Source organism: Chlorocebus sabaeus, chromosome 8 (assembly GCF_047675955.1).
Source record: "Chlorocebus sabaeus isolate Y175 chromosome 8, mChlSab1.0.hap1, whole genome shotgun sequence".
Taxonomy (NCBI): Eukaryota; Metazoa; Chordata; class Mammalia; order Primates; family Cercopithecidae; genus Chlorocebus; species Chlorocebus sabaeus.
In genome coordinates this window covers 19,631,344-19,646,695 of record NC_132911.1, presented here as the reverse complement: position 1 = coordinate 19,646,695, position 15,352 = coordinate 19,631,344, and the positions used below count along the sequence as shown (strand labels likewise).

The 15,352-nt window shown below is 43.0% G+C and overlaps 1 protein-coding gene across 3 annotated transcripts in view; it reads left to right on the top strand.

Annotated features, from left to right (window-relative positions):
• Nucleotides 1-15,352, top strand: part of SLC18A1 (solute carrier family 18 member A1) — a 35,178-nt gene that overhangs the window by 1,664 nt on the left and 18,162 nt on the right. For 2 of the 3 annotated variants that reach the window (XM_007961810.3, XM_007961811.3), the window contains exons 2-8: nucleotides 552-798; nucleotides 2,490-2,853; nucleotides 3,486-3,544; nucleotides 6,784-6,867; nucleotides 8,121-8,213; nucleotides 9,729-9,818; nucleotides 10,077-10,120. In XM_007961810.3, coding sequence (XP_007960001.1) covers nucleotides 675-798; nucleotides 2,490-2,853; nucleotides 3,486-3,544; nucleotides 6,784-6,867; nucleotides 8,121-8,213; nucleotides 9,729-9,818; nucleotides 10,077-10,120 — 858 coding nt within the window. In that variant the 5' untranslated portion in view covers nucleotides 552-674. Of the gene's footprint in view, nucleotides 1-551; nucleotides 799-826; nucleotides 2,071-2,489; nucleotides 2,854-3,485; nucleotides 3,545-6,783; nucleotides 6,868-8,120; nucleotides 8,214-9,728; nucleotides 9,819-10,076; nucleotides 10,121-15,352 lie in introns of those variants that run through there. The other variant, XM_007961812.3, reaches the window with a different exon arrangement.

Genomic DNA, 15,352 nt, shown 5'->3' with positions numbered 1-15,352 from the left:
TTTTTTTTTTGCATGCCACATAAAATTACTTTTTGAAACATGATGTCAATATCGATGTTGGTTTTAAAATTTTTTTGAGAGATAGGGGTCTTGCTATGTTGTCCAGGCTGGACTCAAACTCCTGGGCTCAAGATATCCTCCTACCTCAGCCTCCCAAGTAATTGAGACTCCAGGCACATGCCACCATACCTGGCAGTATCTCAGTATTTTAAAAGAGTGGATTTAGAGGAAAAGATGAAGTAAATGATAGTACAGGTAGTCCTCAGATATGACATAAACCATCAATGTGATAGGCAAATAAATGTCAGATGTTTGAAAAACACAGGGTTAAGTGATCTGTAGAGCATCTATTTTTTTTCTGGATTTATATCTAGGCATTAATTTCCCTTGAATTTAGTAAGCAATTTAGTAAGCAATGCTTACTTGGAAGGCATTCTGGGAACCAGGTAGGGTTATTGAGATATGTAAGAAGTGAACAGTGATACAGACGTGGAGATGTTTCCAAATATCATACTACTACTTGCAACCCTTTGCACTTTTCGTTTCAATAGTGAGTTTCATTCATCCGGGCAGACTCCCTCCCCTCTTCTGTAAAGGCTGCAGGAGACCTGTAGCTGTCACAGGGCCTTCCCTAAGAGCCTGCAGGGGAGGACTGCCCCAGCGCTGCCCTCGCCATGCTCCGGACTGTTCTGGCCGCTCCCCAGCGGTTGCTGAAGGAGGGGAGAGCATCCCGGCAGCTGGTACTGGTGGTGGTATTCGTCGCTCTGCTCCTGGACAACATGCTGCTTACTGTGGTGGGTACGTTTGGGGGTCTTTGTGCTGAGCGTTAATTTGCTTTGGGCCCCAGCAGGCAGCGTACACCCTGCTTGAGTTCAACAGCGAATCCATCTGAGAATTTTCCTTTTTATGCTCAAAAACACACAGAGGTTGTTGGGTATGGGGGAAAAAAAAAAACCTACAGAAAATGGAGTATGAAACTTGTCAAACATAGCTAAAAGACTCAGGAGGTTCAAAAAGAAGGAGGTCCAGAGAGGGCCTGACTGGAGAAGAGGATGGCCTGGAGCCAGAACTGGCTGTGCTTTTCTTCCTCCCCAGACTGCCTCCTCAAGGGGCTAATGACTCCAGGTGCCTCTGGGGCAGTCAGCATCTTCTCACAGCGGTGCCTTTCCGGCCTCTGCTCTATAAAAATAGCATATTTTATTTGGATATCCGATTTCTTATCAAGACCTTACCTTCCATGTGGTTCTTTCCTTTGGAATCCTGCTTTTTTTTAGTTGTTACTCTCCTAATCATTACATTAAGTTATACCCATGTATAAATGGGTACTAAAAGGTTTCTCCTCTCGGGTAAAATATATGGTTTTTATTTTATTTTATTTTATTTTGAGACGGAGTCTCGCTCTGTTACCCAGGCTGGAGTGCAATGGTGCGATCTTGGCTCACTGCAAGCTCCGCCTCCTGGGCTCACGCCATTCTCCTGGCTCAGCCTCCCGAGTAGCTGGACTACAGGCGCCCGCCACCACGCCCAGTTCATTTTTTGTTTTGTATTTTTAGTAGAGACGGGGTTTCACCGTGTTAGCCAGGATGGTCTCGATCTCCTGACCTCGTGATCCACCCGCCTCGGCCTCCTAAAGTGCTGGGATTACAGGCGTGAGCCACCGCGCCTGGCCAAAATATATGTTTTTAAATAAGGATCTTTCTGAGACAAGTTGTTAATCCAATACAATCACTTCTCATTATTCATAGTTCTGTAGTTATAGTTATGCTCTGTAAAGTCACTGCAAACACTGAATTCGTGAATACTGAATCATTGCTCCCAGGGGAAACACACACACACACACACACACACACACACACACACACACAATTATAATCTTAAATCTTAAACATCACGGTAAATCCTATTTTCTTTGTAAAAGAGAAAAAGAAGTTCAGAAGTGTTAAGTGACTTGCCCAAGGCCTTTCCACTAACAGGTGCCAGAGTTGGGATTCAAGCCCTGTCCAGGGGTCCCAGAGCTGAGGCTCCTCTGACCAGCCTGCCCTGCCTCCTACCGTCCCCTCCTCTGGCCAGGTCTGTGTGAGAGCTGGACATGTCTGCGAAATGTTGTGGTAGCTCAGTGTGTGTTGGTTTGGAGGGTTCCATGTCAATCTAAGTGAGTAGAAGAGTTAGCCAATGTGGAAACCATGAAGAATGAGAACTAATTATATAAGGTCAGAATTTAGCTACTTTAGCTAACAGGATAACTTGGGTAGGCACAGTCTTTTAGTAGGTTTTAAACCATGCCACTCCAGACACCAGCCTTGGGCATAAGGCTGAACCTCGTCATAGTGCCCCTGAACCTAGTAGTGGCAAGATGACATTTGCCCTTAGTTCCCATCACCTGTCTTCCTTGACTTTCAGTAGAATTGACATCTGTCCTTAGCCCCTTGGCTTTCAGTGGTAAGATGACATCTGTCCTTAGCCCCCATAACCTGTCCTCTGACTTTCAGTACCAATTGTGCCCACCTTCCTATATGACATGGAATTCAAAGAAGTCAACTCTTCTCTGCACCTCGGCCCTGCCGGAAGTTCCCCACATGCCCTCGCCTCTCCTCCCTTTTCCACCGTCTTCTCCTTCTTCGACAACACCACCATGGCTGTTGAAGAAAGCGTGCCCAGTGGCATAGCATGGACGAATGACACCGCCAGCAGCATCCCACCTCCGGCCACTGAAGCCATCTCAGCTCCTAAAAACAACTGCTTGCAAGGCACAGAATTCTTGGAGGAAGAGAATACCCGGGTTGGGGTTCTGTTTGCTTCAAAGGCTGTGATGCAACTTCTGGTCAACCCTTTCGTGGGCCCTCTCACCAACAGGTATCTCACTGGGTGTAGGGCCCTGCAGGGTACACAGGAGTAGGAGGACTAGAAAAGTATACAAAGGGGGTTGGAAGGGAAAAAGAAGAAATACTCACTTGTCTGGTTCCCCAGGGGAGTCAGCTATTTGGAAAGCTCGTTATGCAAAGAATAACTTGTTACTGATGAAATGTCATGGGATCAGATTTTCTTAGTGATATATTGAGTATTGAGTACCAAGAAGAGAACGATGAACAGCAGTGTGCTGTGATGTTGTATCAGTGACCTGGAGCGTGGCTGGAATGGGAAAAGGGTATGAACGGGACAGTCCTGTTGTAATCTAGAGCACTGGCTTCCCATGAGCTGTATTTAGGATTATTCTGATATTTTCAGGAGATATACACTCTACCTATATACTCTACCTAGGCTATCCTTTCTGGAAATGAGAATTTTGGCCCTAACATATGGTCATATTTGCATGTTTGTTTATTTGCTCGTACTCATCCACTGTTTCATCTCCACGCTACATTCAGAGGCCTGTTTTACCATACACCCAAATAGCTGCATTTCTGCTCCCACTTACATTTAAAAATGTAGTCCAAATATATGAGTGCTTATTGGAATTGTATCTTTTTTTTTCAATTCCCTTTTAGGATTGGATATCACATCCCCATGTTTGCTGGCTTTGTTATCATGTTTCTCTCCACAGTTAGTAAGTAATTTTGTTCCTCTTTTCTTCCCTTCACTGATTACCTTTGATTTTATCAAGTGAATGTGGTGTAGATAGCAGGGTAGCCTAGAAAGTAATTAGGCATCTGACTAAGCAGACTGCGATATTGATTTAAATGCTCTGCTCTTTTTGGTATGTGGACTATAACCGTAGTGACAATTCAGTCTAGTTGGAATTGGTCTATTCTGCTATACAAGAACAGATATTTTATTCACTTCAGCTGGACGTAATGAAAGCTGTTTGAATATGTATGCTATGGGGTGTGTGTGTGTGTGTGTGTGTGTGTGTTATGTATGTATCAGTAATCCCTCGAGCAAGTTTAATACAAACTTTCCATCTACAAGAAGCAATGGTATTATTTCGATATGCCATGGTAAAGGGCAACTAACAAAAAAAACAGAAATTGGACAATAACATCTGGAAAATTCCAAAAAGCCTACTCCTTTTCAGTTAAGGGCTTTAAAGGTTAAGCTTAGAAAAGCAAATTTTCTAAAGAAATAAGAAAGAGAAAGACAAACAGTCTATCCAGGATCAGCTAAATGTTTCTAATAAAATGGAGATGGAATAAACACAGTACGTGCGAAAAGCAAGTCTGGAAATTGATGCTGAGAAGTAAAGGAAGAAGGAATGAAAAGGGGTTAGCGTTTGCAGGTTAAGGCAGCCTATGGATCCAGCCTTCGTTCCCGATGGCCCTGCTGATCCTCTGCTCTCCAACAACATACCTCCTTCTCCCTCGAGTTTTTATTACCTTTCCGTTTCTTATCTACTTTCTCTCTTCCTCTTCCTCAGCTTCTCTTCTTTCCCAGCATAGGACTTGATTCCTATCAACCCAATTTTAACAAGAATTTGTTGCATTCTGGGCTGGAAGGCTGCAAAGTGCAAGAACTTGAGGTGTGAGGTTCTCTCTGAGAACTGCATCTTGTTGGTGAAATTTTAGTGGACTTGAAGAAAATGCAGAAATTCAAGTTAGCACTGTTCATGGAACTTCTAGAAGCTCAGCCTATGCTAGGCAGCAAATTTAAAAATAAGATGCCCTATTTCATCAAATGAGGCTCAAGATTTATTCCATACAGTTTTATGCGGTGCATGTATAATGCCCAGAGGATTATAGTCACGTAAAGAATGAAAAGACATGATTCCAGGTATCAGAAGTGTATGATGGTTGCCTGGGGAGACGTGAGACACGCACTGAGAAGTAAGACAATGCGGTGTGCTAGCGGATCTAAGACGTTTTAGCAGGATATGCTTGCCTGATTCTCTGCCAAGAACTCATGTTTTAAAAGCTTTACTTTTAAAGTAAACTATGTATGTTAAATAATTATTATTTAACTTATACCAAACTGTATATGTTAAATAATTATTATTTCCATAGGATAGCTGTGTGACTATATGGAGTTGGCCTAATTCTAACCAAAAGAAAATACTTTTGATGTTTAGGGTATCCTTGTAGCATTGTCCAATGTTTCAAAAAAATACTTAAAAGAGAATGTTGATGACCATTACTACCCTTAACCTCTCCATCCGCCAACTAGGAGCCATGCCAAATGTAATCAGGAGTGAAATGGTGGCCCATGTAAAGGGTCCAAAGTGAAAAAAAAACTGCTTTGGTCTTCCTAAATAGAATGACCAACTCTCCTGGTTTGCCTGGAATTGAGGGGTGTCTTAGTCCATTTAGCATTGCTGTAAAGGAATACCTGAGGCTGGGTCATTTATATTAGCAAGAGGTCTGTGGGCTCATGGTTCTGCAGGCTCTACAGGAAACATGGCGCCAGCATCTGCTTCTGGTGTGGGCCTCGGGAAGCTTCCACTCATGGTGGAAGGTGAAGGGGAGCTGGCTGTGCAGAGATGAGAGAGGAAGCAAAAGAGAGGAGAGGGAGGTGCCTGCCTTTTTTAAACCACAAGCTCTTGAGAGAACTGTAGAATGAGAACTCACTCACCACCTAATGAAGGACATTAAACTATTCATGAGGGATCCGCCCGCATAACCCAAACACTTTCCACAGGGCCCCGTCTCCAACACTGGGGATCGAATTTCAACATGAGATTTGGTGAGGACAAACAACCCATATCCACACTATAGCGAGGGGCTTCCCAGGATGTCAGACTTTCTGTTTTTGTGGTGGTATTTTGAGTTTCAGTTTTAAAAACAAGGAAGTTCTGGGCAGACCAAGATAAGTGGGCCACTCTGTTCTCAAAGGACATTGGAAGGGTAGACAGAAAAGATTGGAGATAACAAAGCCCGAGAAAAGATGCTAGTGGCCAGGGAAGGAGAGACACCAAGAATGTACATCTTTGGGAAACAAGGAGAAGTTCAGTGTGATCATGTCTGTCGGGAAGTTAATGGGAGAAGATTAAAAAGACAACCAAAGACATCTGTAATGAATGGGCAAAGGGATTACAATTATTCTGATTCGGACACTTTGAGGAGATTATTCTTACTCTAGGAGACATTATTCTGGAATTGGAGGTGAGACATGTCTGGACTTGACTACCCTGACCAGCAGCACCCTCTGATTTAGCTTTGGTAACATATTCCTGTTGGTTCTCAGTTTCATGGGTGTTCATCCTCAACAGACTGACCCTCTGCAAGGGCAATAACTAGACGTTATTTTTATTTTGCATTTGCTACAGAGTCTAGAAGAGCTGTGTATTCAGTATAATTTAATAAATGCTGATTTTGTCTGGTTAAAATATCATTCAATATAAGATAAAAAGAAGGATCTGATTGTATCACAATATATTATTTTCTACCCAATTCCCATAATCCTCGAAGCACCCCCGTACTGTCACTGTACTCCAGATGACCCTGTAGGACCCAGCAATAGTAAAGACCGGATCTGGGTGTTGCACATGGAGAATCCAGGAGTATGGTCTAAGGACCAGTTTCCAGCCCAGGACACTGAGCTTCATGGACATCCCTCACTCAGTGGACAGAATGTTGGGTTCTTGGCAAGAGATGTAGAGACTCAGCCTTCCATCTGCTGTGTGGTGACTTGGTTTATACTTCTGTGGTTTCTCAGTTTTCTTGCATTTAAAAAGTGGTTCTGATGGAGGAGTAGGAGATTGAAAAGACAACTCAAAAAACAGGGAACAGTCATCATGCTTTATTAAAAACATATGCGTCATGACTCATATCTGCAGTATCATGGGCATGTTCTCTGGCAGCCAGGGAAGCAAAGGCAATTTGCTAATGCAGTTATCTTGCTATTCTCTTTGCCCAGTGTTTGCTTTCTCTGGGACCTACACTCTACTCTTTGTGGCCCGAACCCTTCAAGGCATTGGATCTTCATTTTCATCTGTTGCAGGTAACACTGGCAACTTCATCATGCACACACACATGCACGCATGCACACACACACACATACTCACACACACACACACATCTCTTACTACCTCAGATCCTATATTTATATGGAGAAATTAAGGAAAATATCATCTGGATAGGTAGAAATTGTGATTCAGAAATAAGGGAATTGGGCTGGGCACAGTGGTTCACACCTATAACTGCTGCACTTTGGGAGGCCAAGGCAGGAGGATAGCTTGATTCTAGGGGTTTGAGACAAACCTAGGCAACCTGGGCAACATAGTAAGAGCCCTATCTCTATTTAAAAAAAAGAGAATAAGTTAGCCAGGCATGGTGGTGTGCACCTGTGGTCCCAGCTACTTGGGAGGCTAAAGTGGGAGGATGGCTTGAGCCTGGGTGGTCAAGGCTGCAGTGAGCCATGATTGTGCCTCTGCACTTCAGCCTGGGTGACAGCTAGACCCTTACTCAAAAAAAAAAAAAAAAAAAAAAAAAGGAATTATAGAATTTCTGACAGGGTCCATAGATCCCTGAGCCTGACGTAACTTCCTCTGCTAATATTCAGATGCAGCTAGCTCAGGTCAGAACAAGCCTCCAGTAAAACCATGAAGAAGGGCAGGCTTTTATTTAGTGACACTCAATGGTCCTTTGTCTGTCCCCCTCTTAGTACTTTATAGGAGTAATCATGTTAATACTACCGGTAATACCAGCACAGTTTTCACAGTACTGGTGAATACAATATCTAATGCAATCCTATGAAGTTGGTATTTTATGCCATTTTACCCATGACTGTGAAGGCCTGAGAGTCCAGCTGCCGTACAGCACTAGCCTACACTCTTTTCCAGGTCCCCAGTGCTTTTCCGCTCTTTCCTGGGCATCCCTGTTAAATAGAATGGTCTCTGTGTGCCTAGGTTTTCCTTTCCCTGACCTGCTCTGTAATCACTCGTTTAGGGAAACGTGCTCGGAAATAAGAAAATGCTATGAAACATGGTATAATCAGACAATGGATTTTCTGTGTTATCCTTCCCAGAGGCCTTGCACTTTCAATAATATTCTGAACAAGAGTGGACAATGTGGGGGCCTGGGGGCCTAGGGAGGGCAGTACTTGGAAAATACTATGGGTTAAGTTTTGTAAAACCCCTCAAACCAAAACTCTAGCTAAGATTGTCACTGAAGAGATAACAGGGTGGGACCAAGGGCTCTGAGAGGTGGATAGAAGCCCCTGGGGGTCAGTTGCATCTGCCACTCTCTGCACAGGTCTTGGGATGCTGGCCAGTGTCTACACCGATGACCATGAGAGAGGACGAGCCATGGGAATTGCTCTAGGGGGCCTGGCCCTGGGGCTGCTGGGTAAGTGGCACCAGCTGGAGCTCTGGGTTCGGGAGGGTGGGATTCCAGGAAGCAGGTGTTCCCGAGGTGTGGAAGACGAGTATTTTCCTTCCCTCGTTGGCCTCATCCTATTTCAACTCCTTCAGAAATATCACTGAGAAAATGTAAAAGTTCCTTCTCCTTAAGAAGCTGGGAAACACATGAGGGTCAGGGAAAGGTCTGGAAGCTCAGCCTGTTGGAGGAAGTGAGCCTCCCCGCATTACAGGCCACTGCCTCGTCTCGGTTCCCATGCACACACCACCAGAGCATGGCTGTTGCCAGATGCTCTGCTAAATCCGTTACGGGCATAATCTCTTTTATTCCTCACCACCAGGAATAAAAGGAGGATTGATTTTCCCCATCATAGAGATGAAAATAAGAATGGCGAAATAAACATCCAAGATCACACAGCCAGGAAACGCCGGAGCCGGGATACAGACTCCAATTTTCTGGCCTTGGAAACCCAAGCTCCAAATGATAAAATTACCCTTTCTTTGAGACTTGTCCCTCATACTACTTTACTGATAACTTACATACTTTCACTTATTACATGCCAAGTACAGTGCCAGAACTGTAGGGTGGGAAGCCCCAGGCATAGTTCCTGCCTTCTAGGAGCTCACAAGCGCATCGAAAAGAAAACACCTGAAATCTCTTCCCTGGCCTACGCCCCACCCTCTAGCCCCATGGGAAGCACAGGAAACAGAATCCCTGTTATTTGTTAGTATCCATCAAACCAAATGCTCAATCTAAAACCTGTGCATCTTGAGGTCCTTTATCATGTCCCAAGTGAACTCCCAAATGAACAAGCTTGTTAGATCCTCAACAGCCACTCCTGGCTCCTTGTCACTTCTGGGTTAGAATTTGGCAGCAGCCCCCTTCTTGTGTACTCCCTCCTTCCACCAAGATGCCACCTGAAGAATCTTCCTGAGCCCAGAGTAGGTGGTATTTCTCTCCTGATGTTTCTTCACAGGCTGCAAAGCCAAGTAGATGACTCATCTGTGTATACAAGGTTCCTGCATATTCAAGGCTCTACTTTTCTCCTCTCAAATATTCATACTCTCCTAACACCCACTTTCTCTTTTCTTTCTCTAACTACACACTCTTTTCTGACACCTCTGTGTTCTTCACACAAGCTTCTTCCCCTCCAGATACTTTGCACTTGGCAAAGCCCTCGTGGCTGCCTGGACTTCCTGAGACATCGACTGTGCATTCATTGTATGCAACATTTTCTGTCAAACTTTCACCATGCTTTAATTATTTGGGTCCCTCCCTACACACACACACCCACACACACTCCCACACACATACATTTCATCCACTAGAAAGTGGGCTTGTTGGAGAGAGGGATCATGTCTCCATCTCTGAATTCCCAGAGCCTCTGGTGGAGCTTAGCCCCTAGCAGCCCTTCTGCAAATGCTCACGGGGTAAATGTGGACAGTTCTCACTGGATAGGACTCACCCTCACCCCTGGAATCTGTATGTGCTTTGCCTCTCCAGTGGGAGCTCCCTTTGGAAGTGTAATGTATGAGTTTGTTGGGAAGTCTGCACCTTTCCTCATCCTGGCCTTCCTGGCACTACTGGATGGAGGTAAGTCACCATCAGAGCCTCCAGCAGGACACAGCCCAGGTCAGGTTGGGAATGTGTTATGTTGTGGTGTCCGTCTTGACTAAGAATGGGTGGTGTGGACATGTTTTGATGAATCAAGGACAGCCCCATTGTAGAAAAGGGAGAAGAAACTCGGGGAGTTAAATTTGTACATAATAGGGTGGTAGCACTACCGCTGCTATTGGAACCCCCGGCTATTCAGTAGACACGCTGAACTGTCTCGCCTTCTTTCTTTCTTAGCACTCCAGCTTTGCATCCTACAGCCTTCCAAAGTCTCTCCTGAGGTAAGCAGACACAAAGCTCCATTGCTAACAGATATGCAGGATGGCTGAATGCAAAAACCCAGGCATGCCTGTCAAGTCATCAGAAGAAAAGTAAAGAGGCATAGAGTCAGGGAAGGTGAGAACTGTGTTTGGATTCTAGGATAGGGCTACATTTCGCGTAGTGTGGGGAATAGTGAGGTATTTGGCTTGATTTTGGACAAAGATGGTTGAAAAGCCTTGTGAAGAATCAAAGAAGCCATACAGAATATATATGTATGGCTTCTTTGATTCTTCACAAGGCTTTTATAACATATACATATAATATATAATATATATGTGTATATTATATATGTTATATATATTATATATGGAGATCTTCAGATATATATGAATATAGATATGGAGTATATTTATATGTATACACACTCCACATATATATGGAGTGTATATATACTCCACACACATATAGAGTATGTATACATATATATTCATGTATATCTGGAGATTTCCATAGATATACACACACACACACATAAAATTATAGCTAGGAGATAATGACATTGGGGACTGAGTATCTGGAGCTGTAACATCATCTCAGAGATGAAGGCTGTGGGAGCTACCTAGACAGCCTCTTCTCCAATAAAAGATATCCTCTGTGAACATCCCTGTCATTCTGTCACAGTTAATAAGTATCAGAGTTGGTACTTGTTTGACTCTAAGCCAAAAATGGCTCTGGAACATCCATATCCCACCACGAAGGAAAAAAAGTAAGAAAGTGCATCAAGTGTAAAAAAGTTTGATCTAAAGGCCTTGACTTTGCATTCCACAATTCGTCAAGGTATTCCAGAAGTCGTGACACACCTCATCATTCTTCAGGGCTTTTCATGCACCAGGAGCTCTGCTTCGTGCGCCATCTATGCTGCATCTTATACATTCCATGAAATAACTACAATTTTTAGCCTCACTCTACAGATGATGAAATCGAGGGTAAACAGAGAAACATCTGAAAGAATTAGAAACTATGACATAATCAATACTTTTAGAGTGCCAATTCCCCCAGAGAGACTAGGAGCCTCCCGCAGTCTGCTGAGATGCTGCTGCTCTTTTCAAACTGGCTTTAGGAGTAGGGTGTCTGGGTCCATGGGAGGGAGGTCATAACCACCACCCATCCAGGACTTCTCAGGGCAAGGAGCACCAAATACCCTCTGCACAGGTTCCCAGGCCTGGAATATGCTTCCCAGGCCTGGAATAGGCACCCCTCCAGCCCTGGCCAAGGCATAGGGACACTCATCCAGGTGATTCAGCCGTTGTTTATTATTAGCTGTGCAGCCATGGTGAATTATTCAGCAAGTAAATCCAGCTTGAGATTCCAGGAAAGTGAGGTACCCACAAATATCTACTTTTCTGAGACAGAGTCTTGCTGTGTCACCCAGGCTGTAGTACAGTGGCACAATCTGGGCCCACTGCAACCTCCACCTCCTGGGTTCAAGTGATTCTCCTGCCTCAGCCTCCCAAGTAGCTGGGATTACAAGCATGCGCCACCACACCCAGCTAATTTTTGTATTTTTAGTAGAGACGGGATTTCACCATGTTGGCTAGGCTGGTCTTGAATTCCTGACCTCAAGTGATCCACCCGCCTCGGTCTCCCAAAGGGCTGAGATTATAGGCATGAACCACTGCACCTGGCCCATTCTCTCTCTTTCTAACAAATATACATTATTATTATTACTAATTTTTTAAGCCAGTTGACAGTAGATTGATTGTATCATTCCGTTACCCCTGGATACTTTAGAGCATCTTCCCTAAGAATAGGATTATTTCCTTATGTAATGACAATAGAGCTATCAAATTCAGGAAATTTAACATCGATATAATACTTTAGTCTGATTTACAGTGCCTACTCTGATTGTGTCAATTATCCCGATAATGTCTTCCATGGAAGTTTTTTTTTCTCTAGTTCACGGTCCAGTCCAGGACTGCATAAGACATTTGTGCATCACACCTCTCTAGCCTCTTTTAATCTGGAAAAGTTCTCAGCCTTTATCTTTCATGACACTGACATTTGTGAAGACTATAGTTATCTATAGGGCATTCCTAATTTTGGTTTGTCTGATGTTTCTTCATGATACCGTGGCCTTCTGAGGGTCATGTCTGGAGGTATTTAATGCCCATCACCTCTCAGTGGTGATGTCCATTTTGATCACTGGGTCAAGGTGTCGTCTGGGTGTCTTGTGTAGTTATTACTTCTTCACCTTGTAACTAATAAATAACTTGTGGGAGACAAGTCTCCTACTCCTCCTTAAATTTCCTTTCTGCCTATATTTGTTATCCATTGATGATTCTTGACTGACCTAGCCTTTACTATAACGTTTACAAAATACTGGTTTTTCTAGGTTACCAATTCGTCCAAATCATCGGTTGGCACTTTGCTGTAAGGACTAGCCATTCCTCCAAGGCAGGCGGATCACTTGAGACCAGGAGTTTGAGACCAGCCTGGCCAACATGGCAAAACTCTGTCTCTACTAAAAGTACAAAAAAAAAAAAATTAACTGGGCATGGTGTTGCGCACCTGTAATCCCAGCTACTCAGGAGGCTAAGGCAGGAGAATCCCTTGAACCTGGGAGGCGGAGGTTGCAGTAAGCCACTGCACTCCAGCCTGGGTGACAAAGTAAGACTCTGTCTCCAAAAAAACCTCTAAAAAACATAAAAAGAATAGACATTCCTTTCTTATTGCCTTTATACATATATATTTATAAATATTAATACCTAAATAGGTATATGATAATTTTATGTACATGTGATTATGTTCAGAAAAACCTTCAAAAAATAATTTATCTGATTATTATCAGTGTAGAATCATGGAGTCCTATTTTTGTAGCTCATCACTCTCCTTATTTATTTACTTATTTAATTTTTTTTTGGAGACAGGGCCTCTTTCTGTGACTGAGGCTGGAGTGTAGAGGTGTGATCATGGCTCACTATAGCCTCCAACTCTTGGGTTCAAGTGACCCTCTTGCCTCAGCCTCTTGAGTAGCTGAGACTACACAAGCATGCCACCACACCCAGCTTATTCTTAACTTTTTATAGAGATGGAGTCTCCCTGTGTTGCCCAGACTGGCTTTGAACTCCTGGCCTCCAGTCCTTAATTGTTTTGAGACTCAAATTGTCTTAGATTTGACAAGTCAAAGCCCATTAACTGGTTGCTGTGTCATTTTAACATAACTTCATTGTTTTTTGAGTAATGTTTTACTTTTTGATACAAAAATACGTCCTACGTTCATCTTGTACTTTCCCTGCCTCAGCCCTGAAATCATTTTGCCAAGGAGTCCAGGTTCTTATTAGTATGGATGGCGTTTAGAAACCAAACTATGGGGCCAGGCACAGCGGCTCACACCTGTAATCCCAGCACTTTGGGAGGCCGAGGCAGGCAGATCATGAGGTCGGGAGATCGAGACCATCCTGGCTAACACAGTGAAACACCATCTCTACTAAAAATATTTTTAAAATGAGCCAGGCGTGGTGGTGGGTGCCTGTGGTCCCTGCTACTCGGGAGGCTGAGGCAGGAGAATGGTGAGAACCCGGGAGGAGGAGCTTGCAGTGAGCCAAGATCACGCCACTGCACTCCAGCCTGGGTGACAGAGCAAGACTCTGTCTCAAAAAAAAAGAAAAAAAAGAAAAAGAAGAAACCAAACTATGGGCACTCGATGTGCTCTTTGCCATTGGGGTCACTTTGTTTCCCTGCCATCTTAATGACAGAGCTAATACACACACACGAGCTCGTACTGAGACCTCCACTTCCAGCCCAACTCCGCGGGATTTTTCCCTGCTTGCCCCACTCCATACAAGTATTCTCCTTCTTTCAAAGTAAGAAATTTGTCTCCCCCTATTATACAAATAGGTAAATACCTATTATACAAATAGATAAAAACAATTACCTATTTGTATAATTGTATACTTACCCATGCTATTACAAAAAACAAACCTACCAAGAAATATTCAAGATTTTTTCAGATCTTTCTCCCTTAGACTTAGTGAATATAGCCAAATACTACATCTAGAAATTACCGTACTTGCTTTGGTTCTTTTTTCCACCTTTAGTGTGATTATATAATGCATAATGCATTTGAAATTCATTTGCATCCATTTGTGGGTGTCTTTTTTTTTTTTTTTTTTTGGCATTTAGTTTTAGTTTTTTTTTCTCCATTCTGGCTAATTATATTAACCTGTTCTAGCTGCCAGAACAAAATACTACAGATTGGGTAACTTAAACAACACATATTTATTTTCTCATGACTCTGGAGGTTGAACGTCCACGGTCAAGGTACTATTGAGGGTTGGTTTCTGGTGAGGCCTCTCTTCGTGGCTTGCAGACAGCCACCTTCTCAGGTGTCTTCACATGACCTTTACTCAGTGTGTATGCACAGAGAAAGAGAGCCCTGATGTCCCTTCCTCTTTTGATAAGGACAACAGTTTTTCAGGTTGAGCTCCCACTCTTATGACCTCATTTAACCTTAATTACCTCCCTAAAGGTGCTGTCTCCAAACACAGTCATATTAGGGGTTAGGACTTCAACATACTAATTTGACCAAGGTGGGGCTCAATTCATCCCAAAACACTGAAATAGTTTTATTTTTTGAATATATAAAACATTACCACCTAAAAGTCAAAATTATTCAAAAAGGTATAGTCAGAAATCGTCAATCCCTCCAGTCTTTCTAACCCTTCCCCTCCCCCACCGCTACCACGCGTAGGTAACCAATGCCTTAATGCCTTCTGGGTTGTCTTTACTGTGTCTTTGTGTTTTTTCCTCATAATAAATAGTTTATGTGTTTTCTTATTTTTCCCTTTTCTCTTACATGAAAGGCAGCACACTGTGTATTATTTTTTGCATTCTCCTTTTTTTCTCAATAATATGTCCTGAAAATTACTCTACTAATTCATAGAATCTTTCCTCATTATTTTACACCTGTGTGATACACACACACACACACACAATTGTGTATGTGTACACAATGGTACACAATTGTGTGTGCACCATATTTTATTCCATCTCCTGTGTTTAGGTAGTTTTCAGTATTTTGTAGTTACAAATATTGCTGTAATTTACATGTGTGCATTTTTATAATGTTAGCATTAATCTTTAGAGTCAATTCCTAGAAGTGGGAATGTTGGGTCAAAGGGTTTATTGGACTTTTAAATATATATTTTAATGATTTACATCAGTTTCTTTAGTTTGAATAATAATGGGGTGAG